Genomic DNA, 22,513 nt, shown 5'->3' with positions numbered 1-22,513 from the left:
CTCGTCATATATGGGTAGTCAGGTCCCCTCCTCCTTCCATAACATTTTTCCAATTTTAAAATTAACATATATTTATGGAAAACTGTTGGGAAATATAAAAAAAGGGAGGAGAAGAAAACAACCTTATTACCCAGAAATACCACTGTTAACATCTAGTTTACCTCCATTCTTTTTGTGTACATTTTGAACCTGGTTGTTATATATGTCTTAACATATAATACAGATGCAACTTTGTCTTATCTTTTTTTTCACTTAAAATTGCAGCATAGGGCTTCCCTGGTGGCGCAGTGGTTGAGAGTCCACCTGCCGATACAGGGGACACGGGTTCGTGCCCCGGTCCAGGAAGATCCCACATGCCACAGAGTGGCTGGGCCCATGAGCCATGGCCACTGAGCCTGCGCGTCCGGAGCCTGTGCTCCGCAACGGGAGAGGCCACAACAGTAAAAGGCCCTCGTACAGCAAAAAAAAAAAAATAAAAAAATAAAAAAAATTGCAGCATAGACATTTTCACAATATTATAACATCCATTACATGAATGTATTGTGATATACTTAATCAGTTTCCCACTGTTAGGCATTTAGATTTTTCTTGGTTTTTTACTGTTTATAAATAATGATTCTGTGGACCTTTTTTTGTGTGTGTGCATAAATCCTTATTCACACTTCAGATTATTTTAGCCTAGGTTTCTAGTACTGCAATTGCTGGCTAAAGCTACAAACACACCAATGTACTTTAAACCCCAGAACATCATAATAACATTTTTTTTCTCTTTTAAATTTCATGTCTTCCCTGCTCCCTGAAGGAAAGCTCCCATGGCTGCAGGATCAAGTCCAAGTTCCCTGGGGTAGCCAACAGGGCTCTTTATGACTGGCCGCTGCCTACTGCCCAATCTTACTTCCAGCCCCTTGTCCTGTGCCCCTCCCATCCCCATACACCAAACTCCCTGGAATTCCCTGAGTATATTCACCAGTCTAGTACACATGTCTTCACATACACTGTTCCCTCTGCCTGTAATACTTCCTGTGGTCTTTGTCTAAACAACTCCCATTCTTCCTTCAAGGCTCATCTAAGAGGTCATGTTCTCTCACAAGTCTTGCCTGACACCAAGTCCAGTTGGGATGACCTGCTTTTCCCACATGGTACCCAGATCCCTTGTCTATCATAACACTTCCCACCCTGTCGTGCCATCATTGGTTTCCTGAGTCTGGAACGCTAGACCAGGGGTTTGCAGACTTTCTATGGCCTTGGAATCCTTTATTCAAACACATATTTTATACTAATAATAGTTAAAATCTTTTGAGAATAAATGTGCCTGGCACAGTGACTGTACAGTGCCTGAAGCAAGACACATGCATCACTCCAGTTAATCCTCACAACAACTTCTTACAAACAAGGAAAACTGAAGCTTAAAAAGGTTAAGAGACCTGCCCAAAGTAGCAAAGCCATTGAATGTTGAAATAAGATTTAAACCTGGGCCTGAGCCTGAGCTCTTAGCCACAAAATTATACCTTTCTGATTAAAATGGAGAGGAGCCCCATGTGAGGGGGTCCTCAGACCTCTTGCAATTTTCTAAAAGCAGTTTGAAATCCACTGCTCTATTCTGGATCATCAGCTCCTTGAGGGGAGGGACTGTTTCTTATTTGCCTTTGTACTCCAGTATATTCTGGGCTTGGGCTCAGAAAATGTGTGTTGAATGGATAAATGAATGATTTTTCCCTTTTGAAGGCTATAGGCAAGTTACTCTTTTATGTATACACTTTACTAGCTTTGTAGTAAAAGCAAGAAATAGGAGCCTGGAATGGCTTGCTGAGTGGGAGAGCATCAAAGCTCATTGGACAGATGTCAAGTTGTGTCCAGGCTGATAAGACTTCTCACAGCCAGACACCTGGGGCCAGTACAAGGCTTGGGAGGTGGGCATTAGTACTTCAGGAAGATGGGGCAATTTCTGGATGAAAGGTTAGACAGTTCAATTCTTGCCAGACACAGTGATTAGTCTGGTCCCTTTCATCAGAATTCAGCTCTCTCCAGCACGGTAAATGGTGGACTAATTAGGCATCTGACTTACTTGATTTCCCATGGCTAAGGCCAATTTCTGAAATGCAATATTCTATTTGATGTACCAGCATGAATTCTTCCTTGGCTCAGGAGTCTCCCAACAGTAACAACCAAAAATAACTCTTGGAAAAGTTCCACACACATTGAACACAAAACACCCTAAAATGTAACCTGTAGTCTGTCATAGGCCAGCTCAGCTGAGCCTCTAATGCAGTGGCAGGCTGTGTGCAGATCCCAACCTGCTCTCGGTCCTGGAAGGGAGAAGGGGAGGAGTTTGCTGGAGGGGTGAGAAATGGGTGGGGTAGGTGAATTGGAAAAGTTCCTGGAAGAGATGACCTGGACTTAAGCTGGAGTGTTTGGGTAAGTGTAAAGAGGTTATTCCCAGACTGTCACGCTGTCCACAGAGACCCCTTCTTAACTCACTGTGGCCTGGATAATTGGGTGCTCATGGGATAGGAAAAATAGGGACGCACGCTTGGTCTAACCTAGAAACCAGGGTAAGTGGAACAGATACGGGCAGCAGAGAGGTGAGGAGAGTAATTTTAGAATTTGCAGATTTGTGACAGAGATCCTCATGGCTGGATTCTAACATTCTGGAATTTTCAAATGTGTAAGCTTGAGAAGATTCCATATGTGAGAGCATTTTATGACAAGGGATTAGCAGGGGCAAAAAATGAAGGAAGGAAGATGAGTCCATGGAAATGCAGCACGGTGAGAAAGTTGCGGAGGTCGATTTCTCTGGGATGTTTCTGTGCTATATTGATAAGGGGCAATGGGTCAGATGAGGGAGCTGCCAAGATCTCCCCAAACCATCCTTGAGGACCTACCAAGCGTGGGACCCTGCCAGGTGATGGAGATGCACACTGGAAAAGATGGAGCTTCTATCCTTGAGAAGCTCAGCGTAAAGGAGGCAGGAAACCTGTCACTAAAACACAGCATGATGTGTGCTTTAACCGGGAGGTGTGCCCAGCTCTGCGGGCTGCCTATAGACATCCAAACAACTACTCTTCCTGAGAACTGCATTTCAATCAATGCTCAAGAGGCTCTCATTGAGCTGCCAGCTAGTAGCCAGGCCTGCCCAGGGCAGCAGGGAGGTGAAGGCAGATCCTTTGCACGGGAGGGGTTTGAAATTTAGCTGAGAAAATGGAACCTATAGTCAGAGGAGATGCTTCTATGGCACCAAGCCCATGGAATACACTCTATAAATGTTGATGGAATAAGCCACTAGGAGACAGAAGCAAAGTCTATCAATAGAAGAACAAAGGAACAAAACACTTCATGGGCCAAAGTGTTCAGGGAAATCTTAGAAGCGGTAGGGCTGGAGGTGGGTTCTGGAGAAGGGGGATTTTGAGAGTGGCTGAGCGTGTCTCTTGACTTGAATACTTTTCCTTCTCTTTATTCATCAGATTCCCACACATTCTTCAGAACACTGTGCAGATGCTCATTCCAGGTTCTGATGAGTGGATTTCTTCTTACCCGCCTGTCTCTCCTCTCTCTCTCCCAACACACATTCATGGCAGGCCTGTGCCCTCCCTGCGTTGGGTGTTAGGGATACAGAAGTGACCAAGGTGAAGTCCAGGGCCTTGGTGAGATCACAGTCTGTGGTGGGCTATAAGAGCTGAAGGTGGGGTTGGGGACAGTGAGGTAAGTGCTGTAATGACGAAATGCATAAAATCTCAATAGCTCCATTTTTAATATACCTACTACTGAGTGTTATTTATATACATATTATCTTATCCTGAGAGAACTCTCATGAGATGGGCATTGTTGATCCCAATTTACAGATAGGGAAAATAAGACACAGAGAGCTTAACTGACCTGACTCAGAGGGAAACTTCTAGAAGCTTTGCTGGTCCCCATGCAGTTGAAACAGTATGTATCTAGTTAGTTGGTGAGAGGCATCCATAATCTTTCATGAAAAGATGTTAGAGAAATTGAAGGAAACAACCAGCTTGACAGGAATATTGCTCTGACATGAGAGCTCCATCTATCCACCCTGCTCGCTGCCAGAGTCAAAGCTATAATCTAGAGAGGTAGAAAAACCACACCTTTTATCATAGGGTGAAGTTGCCCTTTAGAAAAGTAATGATTTCTCTTAAAATTCCTTAAAGTTTCATAAACCATCTCAAACTGTTGTAGGAAAATCTGTAAAAATTGCATGAACTCAGAGCACCCTGTGTTCTCAGAGACCCCTGTACAATATCACATTTACTTCCAGCCTTTATTTCCATATTGAACCTTTCCCCTGGTGGCTATTTACTGATTTCCTGGACCTTGCTGTTAGGAGTGGAAAAAAACATTGGAGTAGACCCACATGTGTGATCTATGGTAGAGGTGTGAGTGCATTGCACCTACTCCTCTTGAAACCTTTAGCAGCTGGGGCGGTCTGGACATTTCCACAGGGAATTCCTCTCCATGCTGCCCCACGGCAATAATCCTTCCTCACCTTTACAAAACGCTTCATGTTCATATAATGGGGTGTCTCTCTCCAACTTGCGAGGTAAACAGGTCAGGGACTGTTCTTCCCTTTAGCAGATGGGCACACCGAGGCTCAGGAAACTGACATTTATGGAGCTTCTGCCATGTGCTTGTCACCTTCACAGGCGTTCACTCTGGGGATGCTTCCTGTGCTTCCCTGCAGCAGCCAGAACTTTTATGCCTTGTCATGAAATCCTGCCCAGCAGTGGAGCGTACACAACCAAGAAACAACTCCAAGATGACACAGACTTGGAGCCAGAAGGGCCCTGTGGAGATCATCCTTCAATCCCTACAGTGTACAGATAGGGGGAAATGAAGGCCCAGAGAGGGGAAGAGACACTTCCCTAAGAGCACCAAGCAAATCCATGGTTCAGCCACTCTGATGGGGAGGTTACATTCCCCGCAAGGCCCTCTTGCTGCCACAAAGATCAGCCCACATAGTTTTAGCTTCTCCCTGCAGGGGACCTCTGGGATAATAAAGTCATAGATGTGGGGATGAAACAAAAATCTGGGAACCCATTATCCAGATTCCAAAGTTCCTGAGGCCTTGGTGAGACGGTTTGCAAATGCCCTGGGGATGTGGTTTTCAGCTGGGGTGGCACAGCCTGCTCCTAGGGACGGATAAACATCCTGCCGTGGGGGCCAAGAATTATCCCACCCCAGATGCCGTGGCTGTGCCTCTTGCTCTCCTGGTTTCCTCCTAAGTGTGTGTATGGGATGCGGATGGGACTCCTCCAACCTTCTCCCCGGTACGCCCGTCCTTCCCCAGGTGGACTTACCCTTCCACCAGCAGGGTTCTCCCCACAGACTGTCAGGTGCAAACATGCAGGTGCCCTGTGGATTCTAGTGAGAGGCACCATCTCAGAGCCTTCTGGTCTGGTGACCAGAGAAACCTCTGTTCACCCTAAGAACAGACCTCATGGGCCATTTCCTTCTTTTTTAACTGAATGTGAAACTGTGCTGGCTATATGTTTGTGTACCTATCCTTTGTGTGACTGTGTATAACCATATACTTGTTTGTGTCTATCTCTTACTTACCATGCTTATGTTTTTACATAAAAATATTTTCTGATCTATGTATGTGAACATGTGCATTTTCTGCATATTTCTATGTTGTGTGTGTGTGTTTTTTGTGTCGTGTGAATGAGTGCTTGTCCTGCGTGTGTCATCCAACCATGTCGCCGACCACTCTGTTTGCACATAAATGTGTGATAATTTATTTATTTATCTGACAGAAAGAGAGCAGTTTATCTTGAGGATTACAGGAGGCGAGCAAGGAAAAAACCCCAGCCCTGTGTTGCTCTGTTTGAAAAACTGCTCCGTGTTGTTATGGCAGCTAATTTTCCTTAAATGATTTAAGGAAACGGATCTGTGCAAAAGAGCTGCAGCTGAGTTGTTATAGCAACACAGGCCTTTCTCCTCTAGGAAAAGGCAGGGAATCACCCCAGAGCATAGAGACTTCTCAACAAAGCAGCCTTGGGCTCTGAGGGACTCACGGGGCCAAGGAGAGGGCAGGAGGGGACGCATTCACCTCCCATGTCCGTTCCTGGGCATCCTCCTTGGCAGCAGCCCTGGCCATGCTCAAGTTCGGGTCTCATCATCTTTCACCTGGACCCCTGGCATCAGTGCCTATCAGGCACTCTTCTTCCTCTTAGTCTCCACATTGCAGACCTAGTCACTTTCTAAAGCATCTATCATTCAACATAATATTCTCTCTGGTGCCGTGTTCTGTGCTCCGCCCTGGATACACACAGGGCACGTCCTTGAATAGCATGTCAGGGACGTTGGCCTTTATCCCACCAGTAATGGGGAGTCATTGGAAGGTTTTAAGCAGGGGAGAGAGCCTCAGGTGGATTTAAATTTTAGGATGTCTCTAGGGTTTCTAGACTGGGGGACGGAATGGACTGAAGTACTATTTATTCATCGATCTCTCTCCCTCGCTCAAGCGGTTTTGATGGCTCTTCAGTGATGGTACTGATTCTCAAGACTGAGAGAGCTTGTGTGCCACAAAATTCCCGACAAGCAGCATTTTGTTCCACTGCCTTAATTTTTTTACAGTTATTACACTTCAATTAAAAATCAGATTAAAAAAGGGCCTAAGACTTTGATTTTAATGAGAAGAGAGCATTGGACCACAGGAAGAAGCCACATTCCTTGCCCATGAGCTTCCTCACAGCTGCCCTGTTGTATATGCTGCATACCCACCCCAGCAGCTGAGCCCTCCCACCTCCATTCTGTGGCTCAGCTTGCCCTGGAAAGCCCTCTCCCCTTTCCCGTCACCTCCCTTGTCCCTAAACCATAGCCACCTGATAAAATATTTCCCATTCCTAAAGGTCCAGCCCAAATTCCTTGAAAAAACTTCCTTGGATCCCCCCGGGGACGCAAGCACGTGTGCGTGCATGCGTGCGCGCGCATGCACGCATGCACACACACACACACACACACACACACACACTGGATTAATCTCCCCCAGCCCCACGTTTCCAAAGCGCTACATTTTCTCTGCTCACCTTCCTCACTGCCTTGGATTAAAATTGTCCATGAGGGTCTGGCCTTCCCATCAGATTGTGAGCTTTTCCTGGTCTGACATCCTGCCCCATTAATCTCTGTAACTCTGAGGTTACCCAAGGGTCTTGCACAAGGTAACCTGCAGAGATTGTCCTAAACTCTCAGGTTCTGTCTCTGGGAGTTTAGGACAATCTCAGCAGGTTGCAGGGAAACCAAGGAAAGGGTTTGTGTGCACAAACCAGAGCCTTAAGGAGGGCATAGCAATGGTGGCAGCAGAATCCAGGACACTCTGAGGGGAAGGTGAGATGGGGGAGGGGGTCTGTGGTCCAGTCGCTCTTTTTTATCAGGACACTCATAAAAACCAAGTCACGGAGGCTCTGGGTTTGCTTCATCATTTGCTCGGCATTTACATGGAGTGCCTGCTCAGAGCCAGGTCCCTTCTGGGCACTGGGGACTGAATCAGACAGACCCTGCCCTGCGGGACAATCAATCACAACTGGTAAACAAGGGTCACACTACCCACAGGGAGCTGTCCTGGAAGTGGGGCATTAAACGCTTTGTATCTGAGATCCAGTGGTTAAAGGCTCCTTTGTCAAGATCATCGTTTAATATCCAAGTCCCGGAGAGGGGTGGAGGGTGTAGTGAGCACAGGGCTAGGAAAACAGCTTTGAAGTCAACACCATCATCAACGTGAAGACAGCAGGCCCTCGTCGCCAGGTGAGGGCACAGAGGGCTCATTCCAGGAGGTTCACTGCCGCTCCCCCTCAGCACCAGCACATCTGAAGCTTTGCCCCACGCTTACTGGCCCTCCTGGGTTCCCATCTCAGGAAGGGCACCCCCTCCACTCCACTGTCCAAGCCAAACCATGGGCATCATGCAGGACTCCTTCCTCTCCCATTAGCCACAGTCGCTCGTGTCTCCCTCTGTAATATCTCCAGACTCCCCCTCCTCTCCGCCCCGAGCAGCAGGTTCTAATGGTCCCCAGCCTCTAGCCTGGCACCCTCTGAATCCATGTCCTTCTAGGCACCAGTGGGATCTTTCTGAAATGCAAAACTGATCCTGTTACTTCCCTGCTTAAAATCCTTCAGTGGCTCCCCGTTTCCACGAGAATAAAGTCCAAATCTATTCTACCAAAGCCCTATATCACAGCCCCTCTTCTGCCCCTCTGTCTGTCCTCAGCACCAGCCACACTGAACGACTTGCAGCCTCCCGAGGGTGCCTCCATCTCAAGGCAGATGTTCAGATGCCTCCTCTGCCTGGAAAAGCCCTCCCTGCCCTGAGCATCCCTCACACATCAGCTCAGGTGTGGCTTCCTGGCCTCAGCTCCTTCTATGGCTCCCACCACCCCTGTGCCTCCCTCCACAAATGCACCTAGAATAACTGTCTGTAAATGGCTATTTCCACCAGGTTGTGGACCCCTTAAGGTAGACACCAGCTCTGACTATTCACAGCACCCAGCAAGAGGTTCCTCCCTCACCAGTTCTTTTAGGAACAACAATGCTCACAGATATAGACCCTGCCCATCAGCAAGGGTCTTTCTGATTCTCTGCTTGCTGATCCTGTGAGCAGAAGGCCACCAGGATGGAAGGTGTGAGGCTGTGAGCATTTAGAAACAAGGTCAGAAGCTGTCCTGGCAGTTTAGATAGCTCTGGGGTTGAGTGATTCTGATGATGTCTGTGACGGTGAAGAACGCATTTAATGCTATTAGGGCAGATGCCTGGGGCACTGCGGTGTTTACAGCTGGGCACACTGACTCTTGAAGTCAAATGTGAATTTGAATGGGATACAAATAATGTTTGTTGAGGATCTGGTACACACCCGGTACTGTGTTAGGTGCTTTCACATAGCTTTTGTAAAAACACCTCTGATGTTTCTTCCTTTAAAAAAAATTATTTATTTAGTTTGGCTGCACCAGATCTTAGTTGTGGCACGTGGGATCTTCGTTGCAGCCTGTGGGATCTTTAGTTGTGGCATGCAGACTCTTAGTTGTGGCATGCAGGCTTCTTAGTTGCAGCATGAGAACTCTTAGTTGTGGCCTGCATGTGGGATCTAGTTCCCTGACCAGGGATCGAACCCGAGCCCCCTGCATTGGGAGAAGGAGGAGTCTTACCCACTGGACCACCAGGGAAGTCCCTCACATAGCTTCTAGGTAGAGAGATAGTGTAATTTGTCATCCAAACAGGGATGCTTTTAAGAGTGGAAGGAAGTAATTAATAAATACTCCAGGACAATGGGTAGAAACCAGAACTGCCCTGGGCAAGCCGAAACTTTTAACCATCCTTTCTACAGATCACACTTTGTACATTCTTTTGGTAACCCTTGACACAATTTGTAAATCTATATTTATCAGTATTTACTTGTTTAATGCTTCTTCTCCCACTAGATTGTAAGAGTTAGGGTTTTGTTCACTATTACGAATACAATGCCTGGTAGTTAGAAACTACTTGATAAATATTTGTGGAAAAAGAAAGGAAAGAATGGAGTAAGATTCTGGGCAGGGGTGTGGGGAAGAGAGGAAGAGATGGAGGGATCCGGGGTCCTGGTCCAGGTCAGCTTGGCTCTGATGTTAGTGCTCCACATCCTTGCTTGGGGCGTAAAGGAGTGGACTTTCAGGAAGAAGGCATCTCCCACAACTCACTCAGCATCCAAGTGTGTTTACTAAGGTCAGACCAGGTGATGATCAATCTAATCATGGCACAAAGAATATCCTAATACCTCTGAAACTCGGCCTTGCCTGATCTGTATTCTGGAACAGGATCGAGTGCCCAGTTGCCTGGGAGCAAATCAATGACTTCAGATTGATGATGGCAACGGCAGGCTGATGCCTCTTCTCTTCAGCAAACTTGACGCCCCCCTTTCTGTTCCTCCCCCAGTTCTCTCCTCGGGGATTCATCTAAAACACCACTTTGTTCTGAGGCCCCCACTCTGTCACTTCTCCTGTCTCGTGTCTTTTCTTTGATCGTGCCTCGTTGTCCCCTCTGTGAATGGCTCTTTAGTATCTATAAACCATAATACAGTGGGCATAACAGGATTTGCCATGTTCAATCCAATGCAACTCAACAAATAGTTATTGAATAGCTATTATCAGCCAGATCAGAAAAAATGTAGGGGCTGTCCTCTTTTAATTAAGAAGGTGGTAGAAGAAGGAGGTATCATGATTCTATCAGGGAAACTACAGTTAACACCGTGGTCGGGGGGACAGAACCCAGCTGACAACAGACACCTCCTGAGCAATTCAGAAGCAGCATTTCTCTGCCAGGAAAGGTGGTCAGGATGGATCAAAAGTTCAGGGTAATAACGGGGTTTGGAGAGTATAGCTAACACCTTCTTTTGTAGACAAGGAGGGATGAATTTGAGAAGGAATCAGATATACTAAAGCTATGGCTATGTAAGCCCTGACAGCAACTGGGTTATAAAAAGACCTAGGGAAGCAAAGCTCACAGAGGAAGACAAAGATGGCAGTTGAGTTGAGATAACTACTTTGCACCTAAGAACTTACTTACTTTTTCGTTAATCCTTGCTCTAATATATACATTTGTTTTTATGTACACAATTCTGCCTGGTCAATACATATTGCTCTTTAATTTAGGATATTCTTATTGGTATCTTCAAAGAGAGTGAATAGAATGAGGTACACGGGTGCATCACTGAAATACCCCAACTCTGGGATCTTTGCTGTCTTAGCAATCACTGTCTGTCACCCGATGGCAGTCAAGGGGTCATAAATCACAGTCATCAATGTTGGAAGAGACTCACTCAGATGTAGTCTCACTATAATGTCTTCCAAACAATTGAGTCTCCTCTATGCACTATTCTTGACAGTGTCATTTAGCTTCAAGTTGAACACTTTTAGTAACGCCAAGTTCACAGGTCACACACCCACTCCATCCTCAGGCAGCTCTAATGGTTAAGAAGTTTTATTTCTCTATAGACCTTACCTCTTGCTTTGGCCTCCACCTGGAAGATGTCTGACTATCCTCCTTCGTAACTCTTCAGAGAGAATGATGGTGGTCGGCCTCCTTTCTTCTCTAAGCTATGAAACCCCAATGTCTTCTCCTATTTCTCACAAAGTTGTGTCCCTGCGAGCAAACTCAGTGTGCACATCCCCATTCCCTTTCTTTCTGGAATAGCAGGCTCTCTTCTCTACGAACAGATACATCACTACCATCACACACCCCAAGGTCAACTACATGATTCCAGCGAGGCTGTCCTGTCCTTACATACCCTTGCCTCTTGGCCCACAGTTGCCCTGCCCAGAGGTGGCCGTGTCCTCCAGTTCCTGCCCAGAGGAACTCCAGTCCCTCTTGGAACTGGAACTAGAATATGAGAGTGAGTCACTCTCTAGTGGGGGAATCACTGGACATGACAGTTGACACAAGCTCCCTAGAGATGTAGGAGGCCAGGCTACAGTCTTCAACTGTATATGAGGCTCTGGGACTCTTCTAAAAAATTCTCTATTCTGTGTAAACTGGTTCAAGTTGTATTTCTTTCGCTTGTAACCCAAGAACCCTGAGAAATGTGCTCCGGTGTATTTCCTCCACCCCATGAGATTTCCACAACTGAAGCCAGTATTCATGAGGGGTGGGGAGGCCCTTGTCCAAGTCAGAGAAGAGACCAGCAGGCCTAGTCCCTCCCGGGTTTTGACCGTGAATTCCTACTTTGCAGGTCCTAGTGGGCTTTCCCAGTACAACACTGCCCTTTCCCAGATCAAGCCATAAGACCAGCAGCTGCTGAGGGGGTTCAGTTACTCACTGGGTCGTTGTACATCTGAATGATGAGCTGTTTCACCCCATGCAGGGTGGGGTGGGCCCATGGAGAGGGATCCAGCCAGTGACGGTTCAGGTCGAACCCCATCAGAGAGCACCTAGGCAGTACCCAAAGACAGAGTCAGTACAGGAGCAGTCATTACGTCAGTTACCTAGCACGTGTTTGTTTGTTTGTTTTTTGCCAGAGACAGTGCTGAGCATTTTACACGTATTAATTTAGTCACTTTCAACAACCCTATGAGGTCACTATTATTATAATTCCTGCTTTACAGAAGAAGAAACTGAGTCACAGAGAGGTTCAAACATATTTCTGCAGAGCAGTCTCACTTCATTGTCCATACCCTGAGACCATAGATGCATGCGCATCTCCAATACAGGGCCAGAAGGAAGGCTCAGGCTGAAAGCATCGATTTCCCCACTGTTCCTCTCTGTCTCACACCCACAGCCAATCCATTGTGTCTACCTTCAAAATATACTCAAAACCCAGCACTATTTTTTTTTTTTTTTTTTTGCTGTACGCGGGCCTCTCACTGTTGTGGCCTCTCCCTTTGCGGAGCACAGGCTCTGGACGCGCAGGCTCAGCGGCCATGGCTCATGGGCCCAGCCGCTCCGTGGCATGTGGGATCTTCCCAGACCGGGGCACGAACCCATGTCCCCTGCATCGGCAGGCAGACTCTCAACCACTGCGCCACCAGGGAAGCCCCTCCCCAGCACTTTTTATCACCTCCACTGCTATCACCTTGAGCTTGGACCAAGGTCTGGAGTATTGTAATAATCTCTTACCTGGTCTTGTTTCCACCCTTGCATCATCCTACCCCACCTCTCACCCTACATACCCTCCCCCTTTTCCACACAGCACCCAGGGTGATCCTATTAAAACATAAGTCTGATGGTGTCCCTTCTCTGCTCAGATGGTTCTCTGCTAGATGCAGAGTAAGAGCCAAAGTCCCTACCGCCAGCTACAAGTGCCCATGTGGTCCACCCGTTATCTCCTCTGACTTCAGCTCCTAACACGGTCACTCCTGCTTGTTCTGGGCCAAGTTCTGGCCTCTTACTGTTCCTCCAACAAACTGAGTGCTTCCAGCCCTGGGGCTCTTGTACAGGCTGTCCCCTCTGCCTGGAAGCCTCTTCCTCCAGATAGCTGAGTGATTCGTTCTCACTTAGTGCGAGTCTTTGCTCACAGGTCACCTGCTCAGTGAGGGCTACCCTTCCCACCTTCTCCACAATCTCCCACTGGCACATTAATTACTTCACCAGGGCAAGTGGGACTGTGACCTCTGGTCTCCTCCTATCCCTCTTCCTTCCCTTTTTTCCTCCAGATCAATTCAAAGCCTTGCTTGTCCTTGGAAAGATGTACGACCCCCAGGTCTCTGGGCCCACACTTCCATCTGCTGGGCCTTTGCACACTGTAGGCTTTCTCCAGGCCAGCCCACGCTGAGGGACAACTTCAGAAACCCTGTTCTTGCTCACAACTCAAATTACCGCATCCATCCTCTTCCTGTCCCCAGAATGTCTCCCATACAGATCTGACAATCTTGCCTTCTTGATCAAGATTCATCTATGGGGGCTTCCCTGGTGGCGCAGAGGTTGAGAGCCCGCCTGCCGACGCGGGAGACGGGTTCGTGTCCCAGTCCGGGAGGATCACACATGCCGCGGAGCGGCTGGGCCCGTGAGCCATGGCCGCTGGGCCTGCGCGTCTGGAGCCTGTGCTCCACAGCGGGAGAGGCCACAGCAGTGAGAGGCCCGTGTACCGCAAAAAAAAAAAGATTCGTCTATGGTTCTCCTTCACCTATAGGATAAAATTCTGCTCTTCGCAGATTTTTTTAAATTAGTTTCTGCTTTATAACAAAGTGAATCAGTCATACATATACATCTGTTCCCACATCCCTTCCCTCATGCATCTCCCTCCCTCCCACCCTCCCCATCCCACCCCTCCAGGCAGTCACAAAGCACCGAGCTGATCTCCCTGTGCTCTGCGGCTGCTTCCCACTATCTATCTACCTTACGTTTGGTAGTGTATATATGTCCATGTCTCTCTTTCGCTTTGTCACAGCTTACCCTTCCCCCTCCCCATATCCTCAAGTCCATTCTCAAGTAGGTCTGTGTCTTTATTCCCGTTTTACCCCTAGGTTCTTCATGACATTTTTTTTTTAAATTCCATATATATGTGTTAGCATATGGTATTTGTCTTTCTCTTTCTGACTTACTTCACTCTGTATGACAGACTCTAGGTCTATCCACCTCATTATAAATAGCTCAGTTTTGTTTCTTTTTATGGCTGAGTAATATTCCATTGTATATATGTACTACATCTTCTTTATCCATTCATCCGATGATGGACACTTAGGTTGTTTCCAGCTATGGGCTATTGTGAATAGAGCTGCAATGAGCATTTTGGTACATGTCTCTTTTTGAATTATGGTTTTCTCAGGGTATATGCCTAGTAGTGGGATTGCTGGGTCATATGGTAGTTCTATTTGTAGTTTTTTAAGGAACCTCCATACTGTTCTCCATAGTGGCTGTACCAATTCACATTCCCACCAGCAGCGCAAGAGTGTTCCCTTTTCTCCACACCCTCTCCAGCATTTATTGTTTCTAGAATTCTTGATGATGGCCATTCTGACTGGTGTGAGATGATATCTCATTGTAGTTTTGATTTGCATTTCTCTAATGATTAATGATGTTGAGCATTCTTTCATGTGTTTGTTGGCAGTCTGTATATCTTCTTTGGAGAAATGCCTATTTAAGTCTTCTGCCCATTTTTGGATTGGGTTGTTTGTTTTTTTGCTATTGAGCTGCATGAGCTGCTTATAAATTTTGGAGATTAATCCTTTGTCAGTTGCTTCATTTGCAAATATTTTCTCCCATTCTGAAGGTTGTCTTTTGGTCTTGTTTATGGTTTCCTTTGCTGTGCAAAAGCTTTGAAGTTTCATTAGGTCCCATTTGTTTATCTTTGTTTTTATTTCCTTTTCTCTAGGAGGTGGGTCCAAAAGGATCTTGCTGTGATTTATGTCATAGAGTGTTCTTCCTATGTTTTCCTCTAAGAGTTTGATAGTTTCTGGCCTTACATTTAGGTCTTTAATCCATTTTGAGCTTATTTTTGTGTATGGTGTTAGGGAATGATCTAATCTCATACTTTTACATGTCCCTGTCCAGTTTTCCCAGCGCCACTTATTGAAGAGGCTGTCCTTTCTCCACTGTACATTCCTGCCTCCTTTATCAAAGCTAAGCTGACCATATGTGCGTGGGTTTATCTCTGGGCTTTCTATCCTGTTCCATTGATCTATCTTTCTGTTTTTGTGCCAGTACCACACTGTCTTGATTACTGTAGCTTTGTAGTATAGTCTGAAGTCAGGGAGCCTGATTCCTCCAGCTCCATTTTTCGTTCTCAAGATTGCTTTGGCTATTCGGGGTCTTTTCTTTTTGCAAACAAATTTTGAAATTTTTTGTTCTAGTTCTGTGAAAAATGCCAATGGTAGTTTGATAGGGATTGCATTGAATCTGTAGATTGCTTTGGGTAGTAGAGTCATTTTCACAATATTGATTCTTCCAATCCAGGAGCATGGTATATCTCTCCATCTATTTGTATCATCTTTAATTTCTTTCATCAGTGTCTTATAATTTTCTGCATATAGGTCTTTTGTCTCCTTAGGTAGGTTTATTCCTAGATATTTTATTCTTTTTGTTGCAGTGGTAAATGGGAGTGTTTTCTTGATTTCATTTTCAGATTTTTCATCATTAGTGTATAGGAATGCCAGAGATTTCTGTACATTAATTTTGTATCCTGCTACTTTACCAAATTCATTGATTAGCTCTAGTAGTTTTCTGGTAGCATCTTTAGGATTCTCTATGTATAGTATCATGTCATCAGCAAATAGTGACAGCTTTACTTCTTCTTTTCCAGTTTGGATTCCTTTTATTTCCTTTTCTTCTCTGATTGCTGTGGCTAAAACTTCCAAAACTAGGTTGAATAAGAGTGGTGAGAGTGGGCAGCCTTGTCTTGTTCCTGATCTTAGTGGAAATGGTTTCAGTTTTTCACCATTGAGGACAATGTTGGCTGTGGGTTTGTCATATATGGCCTTTATGATGTTGAGGAAAGTTCCCTCTATGCCTACTTTCTGCAGGGTTTTTATCATAAATGGGTGTTGAATTTTGTCGAAAGCTTTCTCTGCATCTATTGAGTTGGTCATATGGTTTTTCTCCTTCAATTTGTTAATATGGTGTATCACATTGATCGATTTGCATATATTGAAGAATCCTTGCATTCCTGGAATAAACCCCACTTGATCATGGTGTATGATCCTTTTAATGTGCTGTTGGATTCTGTTTGCTAGTATTTTGTTGAGGATTTTTGCATCTATGTTCATCAGTGATATTGGCCTGTAGTTTTCTTTCTTTGTGACATCCTTGCCTGGTTTTGGTATCAAGGTGATGGTGGCCTCGTAGAATGAGTTTGGGAGTGTTCCTTCCTCTGAAATTGTTTGGAAGAGTTTGAGAAGGATGGGTGTTAGCTCTTCTCTAAATGTTTGATAGAATTCACCTGTGAAGCCATCTGGTCCTGGGCTTTTGTTTGTTGGAAGATTTTTAATCACAGTTTCAATTTCAGTGCTTGTGATTGGTCTATTCATATTTTCTATTTCTTCCTGATTCAGTCTTGGCAGGTTGTGCATTTCTAAGAATTTGTCCATTTCTTCCAGGTTGTCCATTTTATTGGCATAGAGTTGCTTGTAGTAATCACTCATGATCTTTTGTATTTCTGCAGTGTCAGTTGTTACTTCTTTTTCATTTCTAATTCTATTGATTTGAGTGTTCTCCCTTTTTTTCTTGATGAGTCTGGCTAATGGTTTGTCAATTTTGTTTATCTTCTCAAAGAACCAGCTTTTAGTTTTATTGATCTTTGCTATCGTTTCCTTCATTTCTTTTTCATTTATTTCTGATCTGATCTTTATGATTTCTTTCCTTCTGGTAACTTTGGGGTTTTTTTGTTCTTCTTTCTCTAATTGCTTTAGGTGCAGGGTCAGGTTGTTTACTCGAGATGTTTCCTGTTTCTTAAGGTGGGACTGTATTGCTATAAACTTCCCCCTTAGAACTGCTTTTGCTGCATCCCATAGGTTTTGGGACGTCGTGTCTCCATTGTCATTTGTTTCTAGGTATTTTTTTATTTCCTCTTTGATTTCTCCAGTGATCCCTTCATTATTGAGTAGTGTATTGTTTAGCCTCCATGTGTTTGTATTTTTTACAGATCTTTTCCTGTAATTGATGTCTAGTCTCATAGCAGTGTGGTCGGAAAAGATACTTGATACAATTTCAATTTTCTTAAATATACCAAGGCTTGATTTGGGACCCAAGATATGATCTATCCTGGAGAATGTTCCATGAGCACTTGAGAAAAATGTGTATTCTGTTGTTTTTGGACGGAATGTCCTATAAATATCAATTAAGTCCATCTTGTTTAATGTATCATTTAAAGCTTGTGTTTCCTTATTTATTTTCATTTTGGATGATCTGTCCATTGGTGAAAGTGGGGTGTTAAAGTCCCCTACTATGATTGTGTTACTGTCGATTTCCCCTTTTATGGCTGTTAGTATTTGCCTTATGTATTGAGGTGCTCCTATGTTGGGTGCATAAATATTTACAATTGTTATATCTTCTTCTTGGATCGATCCCTTTATCATTATGTAGTGTCCTTCTTTGTCTCTTCTAATAGTCTTTATTTTAAAGTCTATTTTGTCTGATATAAGAATTGCTACTCCAGCTTTCTTTTGATTTCCATTTGCATGGAATATCTTTTTCCATCCCCTTACTTTCAGTCTGTATGTGTCTCTAGGTCTGAAGTGGGTCTCTTGTAGACAGCGTATATATGGGTCTTGTTTTTGTATCCATTCAGCCAGTCTATGTCTTTTGGTGGGAGCATTTAGTCCATTTACATTTAAGGTAATTATTGATATGTATGTTCCTATTCCCATTTCCTTAATTGCTTTGGGTTCGTTATTGTAGGTATATTCCTTCTGTTGTGTTTCTTGCCTAGAGAAGTTCCTTTAGCATTTGTTGTAAAGCTGGTTTGGTGGTGCTGAACTCTCTCAGCTTTTGCTTGTCTGTAAATGTTTTAATTTCTCCATCAAATCTGAATGAGATCCTTGCTGGGTAGAGTAATCTTGGTTGCAGGTTTTTCTCCTTCATCACTTTAAGTATGTCCTGCCACTCCCTTCCAGCGTGTAGAGTTTCTGCTGAGAGATCAGCTGTTATCCTGATGGGGATTCCCTTGTGTGTTATTTGTTTTTTTTCCCTTGCTGCTTTTAATATGATTTCTTTGTGTTTAATTTTTGACAGTTTGATTAATATGTGTCTTGGCGTATTTCTCCTTGGATTTATTCTGTATGGGACTCTCTGTGCCTCCTGGACTTGATTAACTATTTCCTTTCCCATATTAGGGAAGTTTTCAACTATAATCTCTTCAAATATTTTCTCAGTCCCTTTCTTTTTCTCTTCTTCTTCTGGAACCCCTATAATTCGAATGTTGGTGCGTTTAATGTTGTCCCAGAGGTCTCTGAGACTGTCCTCTGTTCTTTTCATTCTTTTTTCTTTATTTTGCTCTGCATCAGTTATTTCCACTATTTTATCTTCCACCTCACTTATCCGTTCTTCTGCCTCAGTTATTCTGCTATTGATCCCATCTAGAGTATTTTTCATTTCATTTATTGTGTTTTTAATTGATGCTTAATTCATCTTTAGTTCTTCTAGGTCCTTGTTAACTGTTTCTTGCATTTTGTCTATTCTATTTCCAAGATTTTGGATCTTGGAAATAGAATCTTGGATCATCTTTACTATCATTATTCTGAATTCTTTTTCAGGTAGACTGCCTATTACCTCTTCATTTGTTAGGTCTGGTAGATTTTTATCTTGCTCCTTCACCTGCTGTGTGTTTTTCTGTCTTCTCATTTTGCTTATCTTACTGTGTTTGGGGTCTCCTTTTTGCAGGCTGCAGATTCGTAGTTCCTGTTGTTTTTGGTGTCTGTCCCCAGTGGCTAAGGTTGTTTCAGTAGGTTGTGTAGGCTTTCTGGTGGGGGGGACTAGTGCCTGTGTTCTGGTGGTTGAGGCTCGATCTTTCTGGTGGACAGGTCCACGTCTGGTGGTGTGTTTTGGGGTGCCTATGGCCTTATTATGTTTTTAGGCAGCCTCTCTGCTAATGGGTGGCATTGTGTTCCTGCCTTGCTAGTTGCTTGGCATAGGGTTACCAGCACTGTAGCTTGCTGGTCATTGACTGAAGCTGGGTGCTGGTGTTGAGATGGAGATCTCTGGGAGATTTTCGCCGCTTGATATTATGTGGAGCTGGGAGGTCTCTTGTGGACCCGTGTCCTGAAGTTGGCTCTCCCACCTCAGAGGCACAGCACTGACTCCTGGCTGCAGCACCAAGAGCCTTTCATCTACCCGGCTCAGAATAAAAGGGAGAAAAAGTAGAAAGAAAGAATTAGTAGAAGAAAGAAAGAGAGAGAGAAAGAAAGGAAGAAGGAAAGAAAGGAAGGAAGGAAGAATGAAAGAAAGAAAGGAGGGAGGGAGGGAGGAAGGTTGGAAAGAAAGAAAGAAAGGAGGGAGGGAGGGAGGGAGGAAAGAAAAAGAAAGAGTGAAAGGAAGAAGGGAGGGAGGGAGGGAGGAAGGAAAGAAAGAAAGAAAGAAAGAAAGAAATACAGGAGGGAGGGAGGGAGGGAGGAAGGAAAGAAAAAGAAAGTGAAAGGAAGGAGAGTGGGAGCGAGGGAGGAAGGAAAGAAAGAAAGAACGGAGGTGCGGAGGGAGGGAGGGAGGGAGGAAGGGAAGGTAGGAAAAAAAGAAAGAGCAGGTAAAGTAAAATAGAATAAAGTATGAAATATAGTAGCGTTATTAAAATTAAAAAGTAATTATTGAAAAAAAACGGACAGATAGAACCCTGGGACATATGGTGGAAGCAAAGCTATACAGAGAGAATCTTACACAAAAGAATACACATACACTTTCACAAAAAGAGAGCAGGGGGGAAAATCAAAAATCTTGCTCTCCAAGTCCACCTCCTCAATTTGGGATAATTTGTTGTAAAAAGAGGAAAAGGGCGAGAAGTCTGAAATCTTGCTCTCTAAGTCCACCTCCTCGCAGATTTTTAACCAGATTCAAAACTGATGAACTTTTTGCCAAACTGTCCCCCCTTCTTTGCCCAAATTGTCCCCCTTTTCTATCTCTTCCATCCCATCTTATTTTACTATTTTACCCATCCCTACTTATTTTCCCACCCCCTCTATTTCCTTAAGTAATAAAACTCAACCCCCTCTCAGCTTGTTACATTTACATCCCCACTGCTCATCTTACTCAGAAAAATAAAGGATTCTACTGAGGACCCCTCCTTCAAGGTGGTTGGGGTGTTGCTGGGGAGTAAATAATAATAATTTCCCCCATCACTTAAAGTAAGCTGGCTGGGAACCCTGTGGGAGAATAACTAATGTCTCGTGGGGACACATAGGGAAAGGCTTCACTGAGGAAAAACCATTTGAGTTGGGTCTTGCTGAATGAATAGAATTTTTCTAGGTGTTGGAGGCAGAAGGAAAAGTGCAAGCAAAGAAAGGAACTGTGAAGCCACCCAGGCTATTGGGGGAATGGTGGACAATTTGATTTGACTGAATCATAGAGTACTATGTATGTATGTAGTGAAGAGGTGGTGATGGTGAGCTGTAAAGGGAGTGGGAGGGGAAATGTAAGGGCCTCGAGTGCCCGGCATGGAGGTTCACTGTTTTGTCTTTGCATTGCTATACTTAGATGAATTGGGTGCTGGTGTTGGCTTCTCACTGATGGCAGAGTGGGGACAGAAACAGTCATATGCAGTTACCACAGCAGCATCCTCACAGTCAAGGGGTCACAGTCAACAGACATTACTTTGTCCCAAGAATTAAGTACTTTACTAAGTGTGAAATACTTTATCTATGTCAACCTTATGAGGGAGGTACTATTATTATTCCCATTTTGCAGATGTGGAAACTGAAGCACAGAGGGTTGTAAACACCTTGCTTGAGAGAAGGGGTGATGTCAGGATCGGTTTACAAGCAGTCTGACATTTCGTGCTCACAAGAAACATAGTCTAACAGGAGAAAGAAGATCTGCTCACAGGCTTATGTACATTTATAATTCAGGACTGTGTTATGAGGATGAAGTGAGGACACACTTAATTTAGCCCAGGGTCCGGCAGATAAGAGCAGGTCAAATATGTTATGTTGTTGTTTCCTTGTACTTTATCATTGTTTTGTGCTATATGCTATATAAGTGGCACAGACTAATCGGTTTGCGGTCCATCAGGGGCTGGAGTGGGCCGCAGACAGCAGTGGTCAGGGATGACCTCCTGGCTTTCTCCCCAGTCTGGAAATCAGGCAGATCTGAGTTCACATCCATGCTCTGTTTCCTCTTAATGTAGTAGGCATTTGCCCATTTTCTTTGGGGAAGTCCTAGCATCTAACTCTGTGATTAGATGGGGCAGGATTAGGGAGAGTTCGTTCCTCCATCACTAAAAGACGATGACACGGTGGTGGTGCCTTTTCTCTTACCCCAGAAGAGAGATGGGCCCTATGACTTGGCATCCAGGGCAGTGGCAGGAAACCCAGACTCAGGCAACAGCTACTTCTGTCCAGCACTTAAATTTGGACTAGATGATGCCACGTTGGGAGTTGGGTCATACAGCAGGGCTACTGTGGAAGAGAGATAGATGATTCCTGCCAACAGCCAATTTTTCTGCCCTCCAGAGCTACTCTGTTAATTAGTTGTTTTCCAAGTCTGGTCTTCCAGCTTCTGCTTTGTTCTGTAAGCCCCTTCCTATAAATTCCATTTTTGCTTAAGTGGCGGAGTCAGTTCCTGTTTTCTTTAACTGAGAACGTCCCTAACCATATGGCTCTGTGGGCTAATTTATGGAATATTCGAGCAGGCCCCTATATTGCCCACTTCCCAATGGCTGGTTACCAAGGAGACAAAACCATTGGTCTGGGTGCTGTTCCCAGAGAGCTCTTCCAGCCCGCACTGAGCATCTAAAAATTTGGGAGGGAACATTGTCGTTGATGACAGGAATTAATCATAAACTATATCCTTTGAGATGGCTAGCTTACCTACCTCTCCCTCTTCCAAACAAGAATGTCCTCAACAAAGTCTTGGCCAAGTCACCAGCCTGTTCCATGACACCTCCAGGACCTGGTACTCACCACCTCCCCAAGCAGCTTAGCCCATTCTCGGACAGCTCTGTTAAGAAAGTCTTCCTTCTCTTTAGCTGAAATTTGTCTTCTGGTGACTTCACCCATCAGTCTCAGTCTTTCCCCACGGAGTCACACCGAACAATGAGGCTACGTTGGGAAGACCAGAAGCTTTGGGAGTCAGTTAGGCTTAAGTTTTGGCTGTACTCCTTACGAGCTATGTGACCTTTTTAAAATTTCTTTTTTTAAAACCCCTCTGGGCTTCTGTTTTATCATATGTAAAATGAGGATAACAACCTCGACCTTCTGGATTGCATACCTGAACTAGTGGCTGTAAATGGCCCAGCAGAATCCTCAGACAGAATGAATATTGAATAAATGGTAGCCAGTGATGACAGTGGCAGTGGTGGTGACTGTGATAACGTTGAAATTGTCTAAACCTAAATATCATCTACTCCAGGAAGGCTTGCTGACTTACTCTCCGCAAATGTGGGATGGGTGCTTTTCCTCTGCTCC

At 44.7% G+C, this 22,513-nt stretch overlaps 1 protein-coding gene across 1 annotated transcript in view; it reads right to left on the bottom strand.

Annotated features, from left to right (window-relative positions):
- The window catches only part of AGBL4 (AGBL carboxypeptidase 4), a gene marked incomplete at both ends in the record, with an annotated part of 1,399,565 nt that overhangs the window by 96,370 nt on the left and 1,280,682 nt on the right, over positions 1–22,513 (bottom strand). Inside the window, one exon of the mRNA XM_081220343.1 lies at positions 11,794–11,905. Coding sequence (XP_081076469.1) covers positions 11,794–11,905 — 112 coding nt within the window. The remainder of the gene's footprint in view (positions 1–11,793; positions 11,906–22,513) is intronic.

Source organism: Mesoplodon bidens (assembly GCF_964165515.1).
Source record: "Mesoplodon bidens genome assembly, chromosome: 2".
Lineage (NCBI taxonomy): Eukaryota > Metazoa > Chordata > Mammalia > Artiodactyla > Ziphiidae > Mesoplodon > Mesoplodon bidens.
Note: the sequence above shows the minus strand (reverse complement) of the source record. Positions and strands in the feature narration are given on the sequence as shown.